This window comes from Chanodichthys erythropterus, chromosome 12 (assembly GCF_024489055.1).
Source record: "Chanodichthys erythropterus isolate Z2021 chromosome 12, ASM2448905v1, whole genome shotgun sequence".
Taxonomy (NCBI): domain Eukaryota; kingdom Metazoa; phylum Chordata; class Actinopteri; order Cypriniformes; family Xenocyprididae; genus Chanodichthys; species Chanodichthys erythropterus.
The window spans coordinates 21,298,754-21,323,231 of record NC_090232.1 but is presented as its reverse complement, the minus strand read 5'-3'; the positions used below and the strand labels follow the sequence as shown (position 1 = coordinate 21,323,231).

General features: G+C 37.6%; 1 protein-coding gene across 2 annotated transcripts in view; it reads left to right on the top strand.

Annotated features, from left to right (window-relative positions):
* dchs2 (dachsous cadherin-related 2) overlaps nt 1-13,850 on the top strand; it is a 34,791-nt gene extending 20,941 nt beyond the window's left edge. Inside the window, exons 11-21 of one of the 2 annotated variants that reach the window (XM_067405226.1) lie at nt 2,076-2,210; nt 4,642-4,851; nt 6,312-7,163; nt 7,366-7,479; nt 7,962-8,173; nt 8,423-8,574; nt 8,737-8,867; nt 8,989-9,275; nt 9,403-9,544; nt 11,149-13,091; nt 13,178-13,252. In XM_067405226.1, the coding sequence (XP_067261327.1) occupies nt 2,076-2,210; nt 4,642-4,851; nt 6,312-7,163; nt 7,366-7,479; nt 7,962-8,173; nt 8,423-8,574; nt 8,737-8,867; nt 8,989-9,275; nt 9,403-9,544; nt 11,149-13,091; nt 13,178-13,183 (4,184 nt within the window). In that variant the 3' untranslated portion in view covers nt 13,184-13,252. Of the gene's footprint in view, nt 1-2,075; nt 2,211-4,641; nt 4,852-6,311; nt 7,164-7,365; nt 7,480-7,961; nt 8,174-8,422; nt 8,575-8,736; nt 8,868-8,988; nt 9,276-9,402; nt 9,545-11,148 lie in introns of both variants that reach the window. The other variant, XM_067405225.1, reaches the window with a different exon arrangement.
* Nucleotides 13,851-24,478: the final 10,628 nt, after the last annotated feature.

The following is a 24,478-nucleotide window of genomic DNA, read 5'->3' as shown; positions in this document are numbered from 1 at the left end:
TCGGCTATACATGGTTATTCAAAACTGTTGTGAAATGGAAATATGTGCATAATGTAGGCTGAAGCAGTGATTCACATGAAACTCTAGGAATATGTTCCTTCAGTGTTCAAGACAAATTGGTTTGCTAACCTTTAATAAATAGCTTCTGGCATTTTAATGCATTAAATGCATCACTTCTTTAAGTGATGTTATGAAGTAATAGAAGTTCTGCATACCACAGCGCACATATTCAACTAGTCCACAATGAAATGATCACTTGTCTGGCCTGTGTGATATTCCCTGGCCAAATTAAAAAACTTTTCCCTGGCACAAACACTCTTCATGTTCTTCATGTTTGTTTGTTCATGTTTTGTTATTTTACGTGACTCATGAGATGTAATTGGGTAGCGTGAGAGTGTGAGACTGAGCCTGAAAGCATGTATCTTCTCACCTAGTTTTCTGATAGTTTTGTTATTTACTATTCCATATTACACATTTCTGTAATAGTAGCCTGCAAAAATTTCCATGTAGCAAAACATGTTAGCATTAATAACTTGAGGTAGTGAATTTCTTTTATAATTTGTCCATCATGATTTCAGTCTGGAAGTCCAGATGTCCTTGGTCATCAGACTCTAAATTTATTTAGTTAGTAGACTGGTGTTAAAAACATACATCCACCTGAATTATGTTTCGTCAAACTTGATTGCTAACATAAATCAACGGGTCTTTGTGTTCTTTTCCGCATGCCGTGTGTTATTCTGTGCGTCTTGTGCCTAGTCCAAATATTCACAAATCTACCAGGCCCTTTTAAAATACCTCAGCCTCAATATCAGTGTCTGCCTGTCCCTGCGTTTCTGACGTTATCCTAGAACAGCAGTCAGGCCTCCTGCAGGATATTTGAAATTGTGTGATGATTCACTAACTCAAGCCATCTGTGCTAATAAAGGCCCGTTATTTTTTCTCCCAGAATTCACTCCTTTCAGCAGTGTGGTCTATGGTTTGTTCTTTGATTTGAACTTCCATTACGTTAAACCTCATGAAACCCCATGAAACCACTGTGCCAAATGGTCATCAGATGAAGATTGATACTGTTAGTAATTGATTCAACTATCTCATACTTTTGCATTAATAGTTTGATTTTAGTACACTCATAAAGCTGATATATGATGTTTGTGGCTGCTGGTGAAGTTTCCAGCATATGAGTTGCTCTGAGTGTGTCTGTTTGAGTGTGTGTGTGTGTGTGTGTGTGTGTGTGTGTGTGTGTGTGTGTGTGTGTGTGTGTGCGTGTGTGCGCGTCAATGATTTTCTACTATTGATTCATTTATTTAAAAATACATTAACAGTAAAATTTAAAAATTTGAATTAAAATTCATTTTTATATTTTTGGCAGCACAAAGCAAACATTGACAGGGTTGTACAACTGATATCACAAGAAAAATGCATCATTAAAAGAATATTCTTGAAAAGGGAAACCTCATTATGTACTAGTTTGCTCCAAACTGTAACGTTACGATGATGAAGAGGCGGTGAGAGGCGTAGCGGAGGTAACTGCAGCTAAAACGTTATTAAATCAAACAAAAGAACAAAAAGAATAAAAAATAAAGAAAGAAAGAAAAAAAAACAGTGTGAAGTAACCACAACCAACACAAGACAATGAACTGAGATAAATAAAGGCCTTAGATAGTGGAACTCAATACAAAACATGTGTGCACTAATCAGTGAAACAATGAATTACCGTGACATCCAAAAAAAAAAAGTTTTTTTTATAGTAATGCCTTTAATTGTAGCAGGCTTTGTTTCTTCAGCACTGTTTTCAATTCAGAGATCAGATAAGAAGCTCAGAAATAGCACTTTGCCGGACAGGACAGTAAATAGACATCATTCAGCTGTCAAATACTTATCACAGCTCAACTCACCTGTATTTGTTGGCACCTGCAGCACAAAAGTGGAAGAAGGCACACATTAAAAAGGCAATTACTAGTGCAAAAGTACTTTCTCATGACATCATGCAATCATAATCAGAAACTTCTTGTAGACAAAAAAATCTTCTGATCTAATGACCAAGAGTTGTATGAGTATATGTGTGTTTCCCACAGAGGCGAATAATGCTGTTAGCTACAGCTTGTTACCTGGTCCAGGATATGAGCTCTTCACGATAAACTCCCACACTGGTCAGATCAGCACATCCACTCAGCTAGACAGAGAGATCCAATCCAGATTTATTCTCAGAGGTGAGATCTTCCATCTGCCTGAATCCTCCCTCCCTCTCCTTCCTAAACTTTTTTTTTTTTAATGTTTGAGTGTGCAGAATCTATAGAACACACTATTTAAGTTATATACTGTTTATCAATTATTGAATATTTTGAATGCACACAGTCACACTGTCTATTCAAACTTGCTTCTGAAAATCACTGAAGGCCATGATTCGTGTGTTTTTAGCGGTAGGACAAAATATTGACAGATACATTAACAGATCTTTTTTTTTTTTTTTTTTTTTTTTTTTGCTGTATTAATATTATTTGTAGAATTATATGGTTTGGAATAGGACTATTAGCATGGTAAATGGTTTCAGATGTTTTACAAGTCAGTGTTTGCTTACAGAGTGTAATGGGCAATTAGAGCTAATCATCAGATACACTAACAGAAATCTGTAGGATAACATGAAGATGGTAAGGCGGTGTTGGAATGATTATTGTGAAACACAAATACAAATATCAAGCCACAGTGTTATTTTAGAACAGTGGTTCCCAACCCTGGTCCTGGTGTACCCCTAACACTGCACTTTTTCGATGTCTCTCTAAAGGCGGGTGCATACTGTGCAACTTTGGCCACAATTTGGTCATCTGAGACAAATTTTGAGAATCCTAAAAAATTCCTCTGATCCTAGGCTAAAATCTGTAGTCTTTGATTGCTAGTTTGACATGTTCACCGACAGCCAATTAATGACTATTGCAATCAAATTTTACCTCAGACGAAATTCTGGCAGTCCAGCAGTGTGACTTCTCCTACGACGAACGTCAAATTGTGTTTTTCAAGACAAGACGTGATCAAAATGAACACTAGAGATTTCTCTGTTAGCCACCATTTCAGTCCCACGTGTAATGCAGCTCACAGTCACCGATCATGCGCACGTCCGTTTTTTGACAGCCGAGATCCCACAATTTGACATGAGGATCATGTTCGTACAGTCTGACAAGCAACAATCGTAAAGGACTATTATAAATTGCACAATGTGCACCCATCTTTATTTGACTCACCCATCTAAAGTCTTGGAGTCTTTACTAATGAGCTGATCAGTTTAAAATGTGCATTGCTTGAGGTACTCAGGGACCAGACCTTTAGTTTTAGTTATTTTAGTAAATAAAGTCAAACTGAAAATGGGAAATGTTGCCTAAGCAACTAACTAAAATAAAATCTTTTTAAAGGTGCCCTAGAATCAATTTGAATTTACCTCGGCATAGTTAAATAACAAGAGTTCAGTACATGGAAAAGACATACATTGAGTTTCAAACCACATTGCTTCCTCCTTCTTATGGAAATCTTATTATATCTTATCTTATTTGTTTAAAAGACTTCCGGAAAACATGCGGAGCTCAACATAACACCGACTGTTACGTAACAGTCGGGATCATTAATATGTATAACCCCAATATTTGCATATGCCAGCCCATGTTCAAGGCGTTAGACAAGGAAAGGCAGTATTAACGTCTGGATCTGTGCACAGACAAGGTAAGCCAGCAAGAACAACAGTGAAAAATGGCAGATGGAGCAATAATAACTGACATGATCCATGATATCATGATATTTTTAGTGAATTGTCTTTCTAAATGTTTCGTTAGCATGTTGCTAATGTACTGTTAAATGTGGTTAAAGTTACCATCGTTTCTTACTGTATTCACGGAGACAAGAGCCGTCGCTATTTTCCTTTTTAAACACTTGCAGTCTGTATAATTCATAAACACAACTTCATTCTTTATAAATCTCTCCAACAGTGTAGCAATAGCTGTTAGCCACAGAGCACAGCCTTAAACTCCTACAGAATCAAACGTAAACATCCAAATAAATACTTTACTCACATAATTCGAAGTATGTATACAGCATGCATGATAAACATCTTGTAAAGATCCATTTGAGGGTTATATTAGCTGTGTGAACTTTGTAAATGCACTGTAATATAGTCGAGAGCTTGTGTGGCAGGGAGCAGGAAAATTAAAGGGGTGGCACGCTGCCAAAATCAGTGTATAGTTAATGATGCCCCAAAATAGGCAGTTAAAAAAATTAATTAAAAAAAATCTATGGGGTATTTTGAGCTGAAACTTCAGACACATTCAGGAGACACCTTAGACTTATATTACATCTTGTGAAAAAGCATTCTTGGACACCTTTAAGATAAATAAAACATTTTTATTTCAGATAATTCTTATTTTATTTCAAGTAACAAAATGTTTTTATGGTTTTAATTTTATCTTTAGTTAACCATAATAACCCTGTCAAGACATTCCCCCCTGTTTCAGGATATTTGCAAAGTTTTTAAAAATTTGTAATTGCATGTTCAATACAAAATCCTTAAACGACTGGAACTGTAAGTGCTGTTGCAACCTTCACTGGTCAATGGTTTCCTGATTATAATAACCTTCTTGTGTGTTTTTGGCTGCTATACAGTTCAGGCAGAGGACAGTGGGACTCCGTCTCTCTCCGGCACTGCAACAGTCCTGTTCTTTATCCTGGATGATAATGACAACACTCCAGAATTCTCTCACCCTGATTTTCACATAGTTATCCCAGAGAACTTGCCTCCTGGTGTCATCCACATCATCCAGGCCTCAGATATTGATAATGGACAAAATGGAACTATTCAGTACTCTATAGAAGGTAAGTAAATCCATATGTCCTTCACAATATTGACATTTACTGATTTTACATCTAACTGCTTTTATGATATTTTATGCATTGATACAAAATGATTAGAAAACAAAATGTTTGGCGTTCTGGCGTTCCATAGCTTACTTTTCAAATTGTGTATAATTAACAGCAATTATTATATATTAGTTTACAGCTAGTAGTACTGTAACATAGCTGTTGAAGTGTCCTATTGAAGTGATGCTCCTGTGTACAATTAAGGGATTCAACTAAATATTAATGTTATTAACTGGTTAGCATTTAAAAATAATTATTTTCTACATCATTTAAATATAATATAATAAAATGTTGCAAAATAAAAAAATTAAATTAACAAAAATTTTCACTCTGGGAAACTGAAGGGGATCTAGTCCTTGTTTTCTGCAAAAAATGTGGTTTCCTATCTGTTACTCATTTCAATGCAGTGTCGATAAAGTGACATTTGTATGCGCCACTCTCCTGACATATGGTTATAAAAGGAGCTGTACATCCACTCATTAAGATTTGTTGAGACTCGGCTATGTGATTCAGTTGGCCAGGCACCCGCCCAGGTTCAACACCATACTTTTTACCTCAGTGGCAGGCAAAGATGCCCCTGTCCTGTGTGCGGAAATTGCAGTTCTCTTGGCAAAGGATGCAATAGAGCCTTTCCCTCTAGCCGAGAAGAAGAAGGGATTTTACAGCCCTCACTTTATCGTACTACTGAAAGGCGACGGTTTACGAACAATCTTAGACTTACGAGTTTTGAATAGTGCCCTGCATAGACTCCTATTCAAGATGTTGACACTGAGGCAAATTTTGCCAACAGGAGTGGTTCATGGTGATAGACCTGAAGGATGCATATTTCCATGTACACAAATTAAGATATTTTAGTTGAAATCCGATGGCTCCATGAGGCCTCCATAGCCAGCAATGACATTTCCTCTCTCAAGATCCATAAAGGTACTAAAGACATCTAAATCAGTTCATGTGAGTGGTTCAATATTAATATTACAAAGCGACGAGAATATTTTTGGTGCGCCAAAATAAACAAAATAACGAATTATATAGTGATGGCCGATTTCAAAACACTGCTTCAGGAGGCATCGGAGCATTATAAATCAGCGTGTCGAATCAGCTGTTCAGAGTGCCAAAGTCACATGATTTCAGAAGTTTGGCTGTTTAACACGCGATCCAAATCATGATTCAATACGCTGATTCATAATGCTCCGAAGCTTTACTGATATGTCACATGCATAATAATTTGGAACGCAGTGTATAACACTACATGACAGGTAATATCTGATAAAAGCATAATAGGGGCATTTCTACTCCAACTTCATTGCATTAATTTTCATTACTGCAGTCTTGCAGTAATGAAAAATGTATACTTAAAGAAAACCTTTCAGGTTGAGAATCAGTGCTCGTGTCTCTTTTTCATCCACTATTATAAGCTGAAGAGTGTTTCAGCATTGATGCTGTGACTGGGGCGATCAGCACCATTAGATTCCTGGACAGAGAGGAGCGATCCAACTACACCCTCCTCATCACTGCTTCTGACCATGGGCGTCCACCTTTGAGCTCTACTGCACTGCTGCACGTCACCCTCTCAGATGAAAACGATAACAGCCCCTCATTCACTCGGAAAAGCTATCGTGCCAGCATTAGCGAGGGGCTCCATGTGGGTTCAGAGATCCTACATCTGATAGCATGGGATCCTGACGAGGGGCCTAATGGTGTAGTGACCTTCTCTTTGGAGGAGGAAAATTCTGGAAACTTTTATGTTGATGGCTCAACTGGTGTGATAAGGCTCACAAAGCCATTGGACCGTGAAACTCGTTCCCAGCATGTCTTCCGCGCTGTAGCTACTGACGGCTGCAGCCAAGGTCCACGCAGCTCAATTGCTACAGTTACAATACAAGTAGAAGATATTAATGACAATCCACCTGCATGTGTTAAGGAACCTATGCATATGTCAGTATCTTCCATGACCACACGTCCTAATCGGTCCATCATAACAGTTACAGCCCAAGATCCGGACCAAGGAGACAATGGGACAGTAGTGTTTAGCCTAGCAGAAGAAGATGAGCTGTTTCAAGTTGATTGGTCTGGAGCTGTCAAGTTAAAAGTCCCCCTGAGTAATGAGGTGTTTGGGACAAAGCTGCTCCGTATACAGGCTGTGGATCTAGGTAAACCTTCCCTCACCTCTAGTTGCCTTCTGCTCGTTCAGCTTAATGGTGAAGAGCTGCCGCTGCAGTTTACTGAGGAGCTCTATGAAGTCACAATGCCAGAAAATAGCAAAACAGGTATACTTTGAGCAACTTTTTTTAAGCTTACAGATTTTAGATGTTTTTCACTTTTAAGATGTTTCTCTTGACACTTCAGCATTGATTTACTTAAATGTAATTTACTTAAGTGTCATTTTTGAAAAGCTTGTATTTCTGAGAAGGTCAGTATTTGTGGATACTAAACTGACTGTGTTTGTGTGTACCACTTATCATTTCCAAGGCTCTTGGGTTGCAAATGTTGTAGCTCATGACCAGACAGCAGATGAAGGAACGATCAAGTACAGTATTTTCAGCGGCAATGAAAATGAAGCCTTCACTATTAACCCAATTACAGGTGAGAACTGTATAGTCACCATCATAATTTAAAAGTCTTAATTAAATGTACTAATTTATTTTCATTATTATTATTATTATTATTGTCATCAACATTTTTATTAATGGTATTTGTAATGAAGATAATAATAATAATACAGCAATACATAATTGTTACTGTTTTATTATTATTATTAGTCGTGGTACTGGTAATGATGATACTGCAATGCATTATAATTAATGAATTGTATGTATAATAATAATAATAATAATAATAAAACATTTGTTTTCAAAAAATTCTTAAAATCTTTTGGCAGTTTTGTTGACAATAGAATAAATAAATAAATTCTAAATATTTTTAGTATTGAGAAAGTAAATGTAACAAAGTTGTTGTAGAAGAATAAACAGTATCATGCTTTGTAGTGTAAAGTGCTTTGCAGTATAAAGTATGTAGTCCAGAGGTATTGTCAAGCTTTTAATTGTTTGAAATTTCACCATTGACAGGTGATATCACAGTTAAGGAGCAAAGACTTATAGACTTTGAGGTACAGTTTAAAATTTACCTAGTGGTTCTGGCGGAAAATGGACACCAATCCGCCTATGCCAGGGTGGCCATCACTCTGCAGGATATCAATGATAACACACCAGTTTTCAAGCAAAGCTACTACAGAACAGCTGTATGGGAGGGACAAATTCATAACACCTTTGTCATGCAGGTACATCTTGGGATTTTTTTGACCATGCCATGATTATTATGGTACTTATTACAAAATTATCTTGTAACTCTGATTTACACAATAACACAAAATAACACAAAAAATCTTTTATAACTTCAGAATTATTTGGTAACCAAGTGGCTGTTGTGAATAAATATTCACATGTGTATGATCATCAGTTTAACCAAAATGATTTTTAACTTGCATTCCAGATCCTAATTTTAACATTATATAACTTTAATTCTGTAGGTGTTAGCGACAGATTCTGACAGTGGTATAAATGGGCAGATCAGTTACTTCATTTTGGATGGAAACCACAATAATGCGTTTGTGATCGACTCTGTTCGTGGGATTCTTGCCACCAATGCTGTCTTGGACAGAGAAATATTTTCATCCTACAAGTATGACAAACCTTCTACTCGCAATTAATGGTCTATTGAAAATTGTTTGACTAATCATGGAAGACATCATATCATCATTATTCCTTTTCCTGTTGGTCCTAAAGGTTATGAATTTCTATTTTTAATAAAATATTATTATTATTTTATTTTTTTCAAATGCAGATTAATTCTTCAGGCCAAGGACATGGGAAGCCCTCCACTTACAGGCACCTGCACTGTCCGTGTCCAGGTTGTAGATGTAAATGACAATAGTCCTACAATTCCATCCATGGAACCAGTGACCATTGCAGAAAGTATGAAACTTATTTATGTTTACTGATACAATCCCAGCATTTGATTTAAAGAGTTTCAATATGTGTTCAAAATGTTAAAGAACAACACACTGAAAATATTATTTCCTTGCCATCTCCACAGATCTTCCTGTTGGCCACATTGTCACCCAAGTGATTGCAAATGATGTAGACCTTAGTCCTTCAGCAACATACAAATTCAAAGATAAAGATCGGACAAGTGGAAGTTTTGCAATTGACCAGTACTCAGGGGTAATTACCACAACTAAGAGCCTGGACTATGAAGATCAAGCTGTCTATACATTGACAGTGGAAGCATCAGACTCTGTCCATCAAACTGAGGCCGAAATCTATATCCAGGTGTTGGATGTCAACGATAACCCTCCAGTCTTCTCTCAGGAATTTTACCAGGTAAAAATAATATATTAAACTATTTTAAGAGGTCTTGATCACTTTTTTTTTTAGTATTGTAGGATAAAATCATGCACTATTCATGCTCTTCTTATAGTACTGACCATCTTTTGCTGCACACATCCAGGTTTTGTTGCCAGAGCATACATCAGCAGACACATATGTTGTGTCTGTATCAGCAACTGATAAAGACTCTGGCCAAAATGGAAACATTTCATATAGGCTTCTTTCCTCCCCAGTGAGAGGGTTCTACATTGATCCTGACAATGGTAATTTTCCACAAATTCTTTGCTAACAAATCTTTAACTAAAGTAATACAATAAAGCAAGCATGCTTTTATACAACAGCTCAGTGGCACAAGTGTGTAAAATATAAAGTTATGAAACTTAACTTTGCCATTAGCCAAATTGATTTGCTGTTGAAAAAGTTATAGATTGATGACCAAAGATTGCCCGTTTGATATACCTAATACAAATTATATCACATGTTTAACCACTATCTACATAAGAGCCAGTGGCAAATTCCCAATTTGGTCAGTCGAGAATTCCCAATTCTCGACTGGCCGAGATATATCTGTTCTCGGCATACCTGTCAACAGTCCCATTTTTCCTGTGAGTCTCCCGTATTTCAAGCCCACCATCCACCGCCCTCCCATTTTGTTATTTCTTCAGGGAAACTCCCATAATTTGTATGGCCCAAACCTCATTATATGATGTGATCAATATATTATTCCAAGGCTGTGGAGTTGCCAGACACATACACATTTCAACCCTTTTGTGACCTGGCAACCTAATACAACCCAGTTGCACTGTTGATATCTGCGCAGTAGTAGACGTTGGAAGACGCAGGAATCAAGCATCTTTGGTAGAAATGGGCGGAGAAAAAACTCAGGTGGTGTTCCGGCGAAGAAAAACTGAATACATGTAAATTTAATAACAGCTGGACAGAAGAATTTAATTTCGTATCTCGAAGCCATATTGGCAATGCCCACGCCTCTTGCAAAGTGTGTCGCACTGATTTTAATATCAAACACGGTAGTGAAAATGACGTTAAATCACATTAAATATCACATAAATGACTCATTACATTAAATCACAGTGACACAGAAGGGCACACCGGCCATTTCAACCTTCAATGTAATGTTAATGTACAGTGTTAAATACATGAAATACATATGTTTTTGTTATATGTTCCACAGTTATATGCACCACAGTTTTTAACTGCTGTGCAGTGTTTCTGTTTATGTAATTCAATTTGTAATAATAATAAAAATATATATAAACAAACATGAATAAGTCACATTATTATCATAATTACAGCCCACCCCCTGCCCCCCCGCTTAGAGCTCTATTTTTCAAAATGGCACTGTTTATATATCTCTCATTTGAGGTCTAAACAATTACATTATCACCTAAAAAAACTCTTTCAACTACATTCTGTGGCACATTAACAGTAGTATTTGTAAAATTATAGTGGGTTTTGCTCCTCCGCTATTGATGCTCGCTGTGAAAAATGCTGCCAGTATAGATCCGGCAGAAACAAACGGCATGATACAAATTGTGAAACGCTTTCTGTGTGATATTATTAGAATATTGCATGCCTGGAAAAGGCGCTAGGCCAATCAGCCAATTTGAGAACCATAACTAACTGTTGTATAAATGCTAATAAAAACAGAAAAGTGGAGCATACAGTATAATACAAATATCTTAGATATATATACAACATTAATTCTTTTTTTATTTGTTTTTTATTCAGTTATGTAAATTAGAGTAGTTTAAGTTTTACCGTAGTTCTATTTAGTGAATCATGCTATAATAATGAAACAATCCTGTGTGTAAAATTGCATTTCAAGTGAGTTTTCTTCTGCCTACAGGTTCAGTGTTTACCAACAAGCCTCTGAACTATGTTGCAAATGGAAACATGTTACGGCTGCTGGTGGAGGCACGTGACAGTGGTGACCCCAGTCTATTTAGTGTCACTTCTGTGGACATAGAGGTGGTGGACTTTAACGATAATGCCCCCTTCTTCACACAGAACTCATACCAGGTGAATGTTCCTGAGGATGTATCTGTTGGAAGCACTCTACTCACTCTATTAGCAGAGGACAGTGACTACTCAAATAAAAACACCCGTTTGGAGTATGCAATCATAGGTGGAAATGACGAAAGGCAGTTCTGCCTTGAAGTTGTTAGCATTCCAGCTGAACCCCACAGCCAAACTGTTGGCCAAGTAGTGCTCTGTGACACTCTGGATCGAGAAACCACAGACACTTATTCATTGATTGTGACTGTAACAGACAAGGGATCACCACCCCTGAACAGCTCAACTGTAGTGTCAGTCAAAGTCCTTGATATTAATGACAATGCACCTGTTTTCAATAATCCAGAGTATCATGCACAGGTCACTGAGAACAGCCCTATAGGTACAGCTCTTATCCATATCTCTGCCTCTGATCCTGATCAAGGTACAAATGGGACTGTAGCGTACAACATCATCTCAGGTAACAACAGAGGCTTGATCAGAGTGAACTCTGTAACAGGTGTCCTTGAAGTTAATGGAACACTGGACTATGAAGAGAATAAAAAAATGACCTTAACAGTCCAAGCATCAGATTGTGGTGCTCCAAGTGACAAAAAAGTATCTTTTGCTGTTGTTTACATATTGGTACTTGATGAGAATGACAATTCCCCATTCTTCATGTTCCCTACCTACAACTGCTCTGTGTCTGAAAACCTGCCAGCTTTTACTCCTGTGTGTACAGTACATGCTGTTGATGAAGATGCAGGAATCTTCGGTCTACTTACTTATTCCGTTTTAACCCCCTGTTTTGTGGACTATGACAGTAGCAACCCAGACAAGAAAGAAGCCTTTGGTATTGATCCTCTTACTGGAGACATCCATACCAAGCAGATGTTTGACTATGAACGAGAAAGTGAATTCTGCTTTGTGGTAGAGGCACGTGACAAAGGAGATAAAGTGGCAACCTTGAGAGTACAAATTGAAATCGAAGGCATTGATGAGTTCAGCCCCATCTTCACCCAGAATGTGTACCATTTCTCTCTGCCAACTAATGCCAAGGTTGGCCAAAGTATAGGCCACCTGATGGCTATGGATCATGATGGTGGTCTGGATGGCTTAGTGGAGTACTCTTTAGTCAACCCATCCCCATTTTTCAATGTCAACAAAACAACTGGCTGTCTATATATCTCAAACTCTGTGTATCAGAGAAGAAGATCGATCTCAAATGAGACAATAGAGGACCTGATAGTTCTAGCAAGCAGCCCCAAACTGGACTCCAGGTCGTCAACCTGTCATGTAGTTGTGAACATATCCAGTTCAGCAAAGTCTCTGGCAAGTGTTGATCTCAGTGTCCACACTGCCAGTCTCAGTGTGTCGTTAATAGTGTTCTTCCTACTTTTAATGATCTTCGTTGCCCTTGTTTTAAGGTACAGGTCCAAAAAGAATGTTGTAAAGAAGGCGACCTCCTTATCTGCTAACCTCAACCCTGAGACTGACTCTTTAGGAACAACAGATGGCAACCTTAACAGCAGTATCCGCGGTATTAACCTCCACGATTTACAAGAACCATTAGACAGTTGGGGAACAATGGATATCCCAAACCCTTCAAGAAACTCAAACTCAAAAGCCTCAAGTGGAAGAGGATCTACAGAGGAAGAGACTGCTGAGGATCAAGAGATCAAGATGATCAACAAGTTTCCATGTTACAAACAGCTTGACTCTGTCACAACACAACAGACATCAAGAGTCTCAGACTCAGGGATTCCCAGGGACTCAGACCAACTCTCCTTTCACTCGGTAGATGAAGACCCACTTTCTGGTGCCAATATAGGTATAGTCAGAATAGTGAATATGCCCAGTTCTGAGAGTCTCCATAATTTCAGGGATGAAGGAGGAGGTGAGGAAATGCTTCCTCTGGTAGTCAACATGAAGGAAGTGGAGGAGGTCATAAGAAGGTGCATGTCTATGCCTGATGACCAGGGTTCAGTTGAGGCCTCACTCACCAATCTGATTTCCTGTGAGGAACAGCTTCATGGAAGCTATGGTCAGGACTACTTTCTCAATTGGCAGCCACGCTTCCAATCTTTGGCCTCTGTTTTTACAGACATTGGGATGCTTCCAGATGAAGGGATGAGGGCCAGAAATGTGGAGCCAGAGTCACAGAGCCTTCTGCACCCACCTCCTCTCATCACAGCAGTTGCACAACCAGGAATACGTGCTGTCCCTCCCAGAATGCCCTATAGAAGATTGCCCCTGGTCAGATTGCCCACATACACCAAGACTTGCACTAGAAACACAGAGTTGACCCATTCAGCAATGACTCCTAGTTTCTCCCCCTCTCTGTCGTTACTTACCGTTAGAACACCCAGTACCTCGCCAGTGGTTTCAGAAACAGGTTTGGGATGCTATAGAAAAATGGCAACACTGCCAAGAGACAACTTGGACGACGCAGAGATTCAAGTGTAATCTTGTATTTCGAATATATATATATTTTTACAAAAATATTGTAAAAATCTTAACTACTTTAAGCCAGAATGTGCTTTTGTGTTTTGGTGTTGTATGAATCAAGATTACTGTAATGACTGTGATTTTATATATATATATATATATTTTATATATATATATATATATATATATATATATATATAATGCAAATAACCAAAGTTCTAATCATAATATTTTATAGTTATGAAAATTCAACACAAACATTTGTTATATTAGCTTTTTATAAATTTTTATTGTTTTAATGTCAATTCACTTAAATTATTTTTTGTTCTCATCTCATTTTTATTTTGCCAAATATTTGGTTTGGAATTTCTGAATTTTGGTGGCTAGGAAACAAAAAGCTATGCAAGGATCTCTCTGATTACACTGAGTATATATAACTGAACAAGCACTTTATTGTACATTATGGAGTACCTATAGGTACTAATAAGATTAAGATTAAATTAAAGGTGCCCAAGAACGTTCTTTCACAAGATGTAATATAAGTCTAAGGTGTCCCCTGAATGTGTCTGTGAAGTTTCAGCTCAAAATACCCCATAGATTTTTTTTTAACTGCCTATTTTGGGGCACCATTAACAATGCACTGATTTACACTCGGTGCCACCCCTTTAAGATGCGTGCTTCCTGCCACACGAGCTGTCGACTATATTACAGCGCATTTATAAAGTTCACACAGCTAATATAACCCTCAAATGGATCTTTACAAGATGTTTGTCATGCATGCTGCATGCATGCTTCGAATTATGTGAGTAAAGTATTTATTTGGATGTTAAAAGTTTCATTCTGAGTGAATTTGAGGCTGTGATCCGTGGCTAATGGCTATTGCTACACTATTGGAGAGATTTATAAAGAATGAAGTTGTGTTTATGCATTATACAGACTGCAAGTGTTTAAAAATGAAAATAGCGACGGCTCTTGTCTCCGTGAATACAGTAAGAAACTATGGTAACTTTAACCTCATTTAACAGTACATTAGCAACATGCTAACGAAACTTTTAGAAAGACAATTTACAAATATCACTAAAAATATTATGCTATCGTGGATCATGTCAGTTATTATTGCTCCATCTGCCATTTTTCGCTGTTGTTCTTGCTTACCTAGTCTGATGATTCGGCTGTGTGCAGCTCCAGACGCTAACTGGCTGCCCTTGTCTATTGCCTTTCATAATGTTGGGAACATGGGCCGGCATTATGCAAATATTGAGGCGTACACTCCGACTGTTAAGTAACAGTCGGTGTTATGTTGAGATTCGCCTGTTCTTCGGAGGTCGTTTAAACAAATGAGATTTATATAAGAAGGAGGAAACAATGGAGTTTGAGACTCACTGTATGTAATTTCCATGTACTGAACTCTTGTTATTCAACTATGCCAAGGTAAATTAAATTTTAGAATCTAGGGCACCTTTAAGATAAGTTATTAGCAATGTATTGACTAATCATCATAATTATCCGCACTGACAAAGTCTTAATTCACACTTCATACGTATCATACATAGTTCATTCAAAAATGAAAATTATGAATTTTTACTTACCTACTTGTATGACTCTTGTGAAACAGAAAATAGATTTTTCATCGTAATTTAATATAAATATCCTGAGCCACACTTTACCATTACATTAAAGTTGAATGAGGACTGGGGCTGTCGAGTTTTTAAAAAATAGTTTCTGGTGAGAAGACAATGGTGCAATGTGGCTGCCAATGTGGATTTGCTTTTCGCGGTGACTCTGCTGCCTCCCAATCAGCCTGGACTCCTAACTATTTGATATTTGTATTAGGGATGCACGATATGAAAAATTTTAACCGAGACCGATAGTCCTTCTCATGGCTGATTCCGATACAGATACCGATAACCAATAAATTCATATTTTTATATTATAATTTTCATATAATCTGCAGTTTGTGCTCCCAGGAGAATAGGAAAATCTAAGATGCACTGATGAAACTGATGTTCTGATGCAAACATCAGTCCTGACTCTTTTGTGAAAGGCACCACAATACTTAGTAATACTTAGTAGAAAGGGTTTAAAAGAACTATGACAAAACTATGGTTTATGTGCACTTAACAACTCATTAACAACAAATTTATCTTCAAGAATTTCATGCATGACAAAGAAATGCATATTCAACCTTTAGTGCATGAGGAAGGTGTATAGACTTTAAGTCACGTATTTCAAATACATAAATAAAATACATTACAAACCTCTAAAAAAAATGAAAAACAAAAGTGCATCTTGAACAAAAGAGCATAGGGCATAGACACGTTGAGATTTCTCTGAAATTACATAGTTTAACATAAAATAAATATGAGGGATGAGGAAGTTATATCATGTTTTTGTTTTTCTACTAACCTGCGAAAACCCTATTTTATAACTATAAATTTCATTACTTTGTTGTTTATGGCTTTAGCCTTTTTGCTATCTCTGGAAAACTTTTTACAATTTTTAAATGCCTGCTGAATGGGGACATCGACGCTGTGTTTTAGGCTTAGCGCTGGTAGCTGCTGCCGCGGCTGCTTCATATTCTTTTAATACAGCTTCTCTGCGGTGATGACCTTTCATGTGAGATATAAGATTTGTTGTGTTAAAACTTGATGCATTTTTTCCTCCTCTCGGAATACTTGTTGAACTGCAAATAGCAATGGCATTTTCCTCCGCTGCCACCGAGTAACGTCCAGACCGCCAAAGACATGTTCAACGGTGATGACGCAGTGAGCGCGACACAGTTTTAAAGCTGCAGTCACTCGCAGTCGGAAAGTGGATGAATCTCGGATAAATCAGACTAATTGATTGATTTGCCAGCAAGTACTTTATCGGATCCAGTTATCGGATTACATTTATTTATCGGAGAAATAAAAATGACGTCATTTTCACCCATATCGCCCGATAATTTATCTGTCCGATAAATATCGTGCATCCCTAATTTTGATTATATCCATTGACAATATGTGGCCTTGCTGCTTTAAATTCATTATTTACATTATGGTTTATTTGGAGTTTACGGCAATAATTATTTTGAACACCCGGGTTTCATCATGTTAAAATATTCTCCTATCCGTCTATTCCTACGCCCCTTGACGCTTGCGTGAATTATGGGTGTAACTTCCATTAATCTGTAAGCAGTCAGTGAAAGGCTCAGGCCTGGTGTCAAGTGCTTAGCCCCCCCATGATGATCTCAAGCCCCCCCGTGATGATCTGAATGATGATGATTATGTGACTGAGCACTCATGCAAGGTTCGCCTAAACACAATAAATGCTGCAATTTTTCTTCTCCACCGGCCCAAATATGTTCATTGAGGCTTACACCGGAATCATGCAAGCGGTGTTGGTATAAACTCAGTTTGGTCTCAAAAGCGCTTGGATCGTTGTCACACAGCTACTTGTGGTGTCTGTTCCACTAAACTCTCCTACCTTGATACAATCAGGTTTACGCATTTGAACACCCATTCCATAAACAATAAAGCGGATTCTGAATTGGAATTTTTCTGCCTTTGTGAAACTTGGCATCAGTTGAATGACTATTTCAAACAGACTATTTCAAACATATGTGTGCTTTGCCAGGCTATATTGACCGGCCGCGTAAAAGCCGATACAGCGTTCGTCCCTGCCCTCTTAAATCAGTAGCAGTTATGCCAGTTCTGAAAAAGCCAAGGACTGATACAACCGATATGTCCAATTATAAGCCTTTATTCGAATGATTTTGAATTTGCCATTCCTTGCGAAAGTTCTTGAGCATATGGTTGTTGGCCAACTGCAAAATCACTTTTCTATGAACAGATTACTAGAACTTTTTAAATCTGGGTTTAGATCTGAACATAGTATGGAGGTATGGAATGACCTTATCATTACAGCTGATTCCGGTGCTTGTGGCATTTTGGTTTTGTTAGATCTTAATGCTGCATTCGGACAAACTGCATTGGTGGATTTGCCTTTCTGGCACTGCATTGAACTGGTTTATATCTTATCTTGCAGAACGTTCACATATTGTCAACATGGGTACTAATAGATCTCAGACTGTGCTATTACGACAGGGTGTCCCTCTGGGGTCAGTGTTGGGTCCTCCTCTGTTTATTATCTATATGTTGCCTCTTGGGCAGATTATCCAGAAGTATGGGCTGGGCTATCATTCCCATGCTGATGACATCTAGATTTATATTAGCACTCAGCCTGATTTCACTTCTGCCTCTTCAACTGTGCTTGTTTCCTGGAGATAAAGGCATGGGCATAACTTTCTTTAAGTAAATTGTTCTAAACCTGAGATGTTGTTAACCGGCACTTCAATTAATGTTAATAAGTATAAGAACTTTAAACTTACCATGGACAATAGCCTAATTTCCCCTTCTGTCCAGGTGTGGAAGTTGGGTGCAACCAAAGTTGCTTTTTTTTTTCTTTTAATTTTTCGCTATATGGCGTGTATTAGACCTTTTCTTTCTAGGCCTGATGCAGAAAGGCTTATTCATGCCTTTATTACATTGAGGCTTGATTTCTATTACTCACTTTTTGCAGGTCTACCGACAAATTCTATTAAGAGGTGGCAATCCTCATATCCAGCTATGTAGTTTTGTCTTCTGTAGAGGACATTATATTTTAGCGAATTTCTCTGAGACCTTACATGTCACCATTTTATTTCTGGATGTCCTGTAAAGGGCTTTTCAGAGATACCAAATGTTTGGAAGTTTCACCATGACCACTCCCTCTCCTTGGTCTTTAAAAATGGCTGACATTAATTTACTGATCAAATTTATCACCCTTATGGAAATATAATAATATTTTATTATTTACATCTGACTAATTTTCAAATTGTTTGTCATAAATCAACATCTCAGGAAAATGTTATTAGTTTCAAATCAAAATACGACTTTGTTACGAAACAGGACATTAAGTCCTGGTGTCCTCTACAGAGGACATGTGAAATCAAAGCATGTTTATCAGACATTTTGGGATACACAACAAGTGAATAGGGAAAGAAATAATATATCAATATTCCTTGCATTTTTCTTACTCTCATTATTACAGTTCTTTTTTCATTACATGTTGATCCAAGAACATATTAATATGCAAATTACACACAGCGTGTAGATAATTGTATATAATGGGGAAAAACATTTATGGCCATTTTACACACATATTGCATAAAGCAAAATGGTATATCAAATAATTCTGTCATATCTTTCATAACAGAGTTGAGAATCATTTTTATACAAAGTTTGGTATAAAAAATACTGAAACCTAAAAATTGATTGGTGCTTTTAAAAAGCCTTTTCATGTCTATTCGTGTCTTATTTTTTGCTCCTGGTGTCCACTACAGAGGACATAGCATAACATATGAATAAAATATAATTTTTCAAAAAATATATTTTTCAATTTTTTTTCTTATGCTCTAGTCTAAACAATATAATGACAGAAAAAATCTGTCTATCTTGTGTCTATCTGGCAACGCATTACCACTGTGCTTCCTAAATTGCACTGGCTTCCATTATGTTCAATTATGTGTTAATTCTTATTTTAACATATAGAGCAGTGCATGGGTTGGCTCCAGTTTACATTTGTGATTTGGTTACACCATCCATACCTCGATTCCTCTTCACTCTGCTGGTTCTCTCTCTCTTTATCAGCCTCTAAAACCTCCTAAACCTAAAACCATGGGAGGGAGGGCTTTTTCTTTCATTGCTCCAAAGTTATGGAATTCATTACCTGTTTCTATCGGGAATCGTCCTCCTTTTGATTGTTTTAAGAAACTTCTCAAAACACATCTTTTTGGTTAAGTTTTTAATTTGTAATTATTATTTTGATTATTGCTGTTATATACAGTACTTGTTTGTTCTTTTCATTTTGTAACGTGTTGTAGCGCTTATGAGAGAGGTGCATTACAAATAAAATGTATTATTATTTAAATGATCTGAGCTTTTCAGTGATCCAGTTAGAAAAATAGGTCTTTGTTTTGTTTGTTTGTTTGTTTTGTGGTTTAAGCAGTTAACATAAACATTATCAGTGAATAACGACTTAAATTTCTAAAGACTTGAATATAACATACAAGTAGTATGGACCATTTTATGATACTTTTGTGGCCAGAATGTAAAAAAAATAAATAAATCACCTTTTGTGTTTTATGAAAGAAAAAACATACAGTTTAATTGTGGTGTGGACCCATCGGTTTACATTTGTGATATAGAAAATAACAACACTTTATTTTCTATATCTCAGCTGATCTTTAATTCCATCTTGAGAAATTGAGTTATAAAGCACATTATATTATGCTGAATAAAGTTTGGAAAACATTATTCAGTTTCCCTTAAATAATTATCAGCATTTCAAAAGAAGTAGAAAAAAGCAGAACATCAGTAATGGAAGTAGCAAGTAATCAGTTATTATATTAACATACAAATTTCATAACAGTGCATCTCTTGTAGTTACATAAATTATAATAAAAGTGTTAAAATAGTTTTAGTTTATACTTTACAAAAAAAGTTAATAGTGTGATTATTATATAAAGAACAGATACAGGTAAAAAAAAAAAAGGATTTACTGCAGTAAAATTTTTTGAACCACACACAGTACTCTTTTATGACCTGAAACTTGGATTAAACATGGCATGACATTTTTTTATGTCTTACATTTTATTTCAAATGGTTGGAAGTTTAATACAGGAGTGTGTGCCTGCCCAAATTTTCAGGTCTGCTATGAGAAAATCTAACTATGAGAATTTCTCACTTTTTGTTTCTTCAATATGTCGGATCATTGAATGAGTTTAGTGAAATTACAAATAAGGCCTCATGCAAAGTATGAACCGCAAGACTCTTCAAGCCTGTGTCACATGACCAAAATATTGTGGCCAAATATTTTATGTTTATATGTTGCTTTGAAGAAGTGGATCTAAGGTTTTGTTGGAACGAAGAGGCAGAATTATGTTCTTATAGCTGAGTTGTTAAATGTGGCCACCTGTTTGCCAATTCCAAGTTCCAGAACCATGACAAGGAGCTCTAAAGCCATGAGTGAGATGGCAGCTATGCCTTAGCCAATTTAACAACTCCTATAATCCAAACTCAGTAAAAGCCCATGACCACATTTCCCACAAATCAACCCCCAGACACTTACCGTCTATGTGTGACTTCAACTTATGTGATCTACTTTGAATGTTCTCAGCCCAGCGGCTTTGAAAAAAGAAAACAAACAGCTAAGTCATTAATCGTTTCTCCTTATCAGATCCGCACATTAATGTTAATAACAACAAACAACAACAAACTAACTGCTGACAACAAACTAACCATGCTATCATTGGACACCAAGGAAGCCGTTATACTGTAAGTGTGGAATATGTGTATTTCATGTATTGAGCTTGATGTTGCAGGCCCATTTTCAGTATGTGTATTTGATTGCTTTGCATATGTAAAGTTTCACATATACTGGGTCTTTTTTGTAGCACGTAAACAAAACACTATGAAGCAGCTCTTAAATGTGTACAGATGTGCTCCACTGTTGATAACATGGATAATTTTCAGGCTTGGACAGACTTAAGTTCAAACATACAGAAGCCTCATAACAAAGCATCTGGGAGTGTTGCCTTTCCTTGTTTGTTTGGTTCTTTCCTGAAATACATAATCAACCTCATGTCCCTTTACATGCCAAAACTGTCTTCTGTATTTCTTTTCTGTTTTATCTCTTTTAAGTTCAAGTAATTAATATTAATTAAATTTATATTTTCAAATATTGCTTTATTGAACATAATGGAATTTGAAAGTCCTTTATAAGTATTGTCCCATAAATCTGTGTGATTGCAAAAATGTGTATTTAGATTTTTAAAAAAGATGTCCATTGGCAGTGGCCTCTGGCAGGTTTTCTTCATGGAGAGAAAACAGTGCAGATCTTGGATAAATGTCTTTGGCGATGGTTCTGAAAATACACTATTGCCTAATTTGAAGCATACTGCTTATTTAAAATAAACACCGTAATAGAATAAACTACAGACCAAAGATTCCAAACATTCATTGTCCATATCCATCCAATCATCCAATGTATCCAGTTTGGAAAGTTCAGTTTTCAACTGTCCACCCTTTTCTGGAATACTCTCATTTCAGTTCAACTTGTGCAGAAGCCATCAAAAGTATATTACACATCAACTCCATGAGCTTTGAGCCACTTGCCAACACTTGTTGGTAAAAATTAAACCTTGCAATCCCAAACCTTTAAATCATGCCATTTGTCGACAATATTCCAGGGCCTTTAAGACAAAGCAGCCAAAGAACATGAAAAAGAGACTACACATCTGTGTTAGATTTCAGCCAGCTTAGAGTGATGCGTTAAATGCAGATAAATGACAGACAGCAGACTTTACAGCAGCTCCAGTTTTCTGTTTACTGTCTTTCAGCACTACAGTAGAGCACTGTATAAATGATCGGCAAACGTTCATCTCCGCTGAACAATCTCCACAAAGCCAGACGTTTAGGGAAATGAGGACAGGGTCAAAGCTTTGCCCCAAAATCCCCAAGTTCATTTGAGCTATTTTTTTGTTGGTACTTTCTAAACTCACTGCATCGGCCTGCTGGTCTCTGGTATCATTTTGAAGTCCATACACTCTAAAAAATGCTGGGTTGTTTCAACCCAAATTTGGGTCAAATATGGACAAACCCAACCGTCAGGTAAAAAAATGCATTTAAAAATTTAACCCAATGGTTGGGTTTGTCCATTTTTGACCCAAACTTGGGTTGAAACAACCCAGCATTTTTTAGAGTGTATGTATAGCCTACTTAATGGGTCTTGGAATGTTTATATTTTTTATAAAGGTTTTTTTTATATTTTTTCATATAATATAGGCTACATATATGATTGTCACATAGTTAAAAGCTAAAGTACTTTTGATTTGTGACAGAGAATGCATTAAATCTCTGCATATCCTTTATGACTTCATGTATTTTTGTACAATAAGCCTCAGCTTCCCTCACATTCTGTTGTTCACATCAGACCTTATCAAAAACATGTGGAACATTAGCTCTATGATTTTCAGATGTGTTCCAAATCGCTCTCTGGACCTTGAGAAGAAGGCAAAGGGAATGCCTTATTTTTATGCACATTTGGGCATCTAGATTATTTCTTAGACTTGCTTTTGCTCCATCGAAGATGTAGGTTGAACTTGAGAACTTTTGATTTAACAATTTAGACTCTAGCTTTTCACACAAACTAAATGGTTGATAGAAAATTTCATGTTTATTTAGAAACTTTCATATTTATTTAAGACGGCAAGCTAAAAATTCTTTGTAAAGTATGCAATTTATGGATTGATATTAAAGAACGAAGAAAAAACGTCTCGGTTACTTATGTAACCTTAGTTCCCTGAAGAGGGAACGAGACGTTGCGTCGAGATATTGACGCTTTGGGAACGCAACGCGTGATGTCGTCATGAAGCACATGTGAAATCCGTCCAATGGTGTGACGAGACGTCAGAGGCGGGTGACGTCACGACCAGGAAACTATAAAGCACACTCAAACAAAGCAGCGCTAGCTTCAAGAGTCTGAAGTAGTCGCTGACAAGCATGCAGGAAGTATGGCAGGGCGACGCAACGTCTCGTTCCCTCTTCAGGGAACTAAGGTTACATAAGTAACCGAGACGTTTCCTTTCAAGGGAACTCGCGTTGCGTCGAGATATTGACGCTTTGGGAACGTATATACCCACGCAGCCATATTGACCAATGCCTGTCTAATGTGACTCGTCAGCACTAGACAGAACCCTGGCCCCAGGAGTGGAGCCAAGGTCAAGGTCATAAAACCTGACGAATGTATGTGGTGAGGACCAGCCTGCCGCATCACAAACATCTTGTAAGGATACTCCTGAAAGCAGAGCCTTAGAAGCCGCCATACTCCTAGTGGAGTTGGCCCGGACTGCCAAAGGGGAAGGAAGCCCGGCCGACTCATACGCAAGTGAGATAGCCTCAACTACCCACTTACTCATTCTCTGCTTAGACGCCGGGGCCCCAACACTAGGGGACCCAAAACATACGAACAACTGCTCTGACTTACGCCCCAGGGCAGTTCTGTGTACATAAGTGTCTAATGCCCGAACAGGACAAAGCAGATTGAAGCGTTCCTGGTCTGAATCCCTAAAAGGGGGAGGACAGAAGGCTTGCAGTACAATGGGTCTAGCCACATTAGTGGGGACCTTAGGGACGTACCCAGGTCTGGGATAAAGGAAAGCTTTAACCATACCAGGTGCAAATTCCAAGCACGACGGAGACACCGAAAGAGCTTGCAAATCCCCAATTCTCTTGAGAGAAGAAATAGCGAGGAGGAAAAGAGTTTTTAAAGTGACAAACTTAATTGGCACCTCCTCAATAGGCTCAAAGGGAGCTAGGGAAAGGCCCTGGAGCACCACGGCCAAATCCCACGCCGGAACCCTCGAGCGTACCGCAGGCCTCAGCCTCAGAGTGCCACGAAGGAAGCGGGTGATCAGAGGGTCCCTCCCCAGGGATACCCCAGCCAAAGGTACATGGTAAGCCGCAATGGCCGCCACATAAACTTTAAGGGTGGAGGGAGATAACCCTGCAGAGAACTTCTCCTGCAAAAATTCGAGAACTGAACCAACAGGACAGATAACTGGGTCCAACTGACGAACAGTACACCAAGCAGTGAAAAGCTTCCATTTCAGCGCATATAACTTCCTCGTGGAGGGAGCCCTAGAATGAAGAATGGTA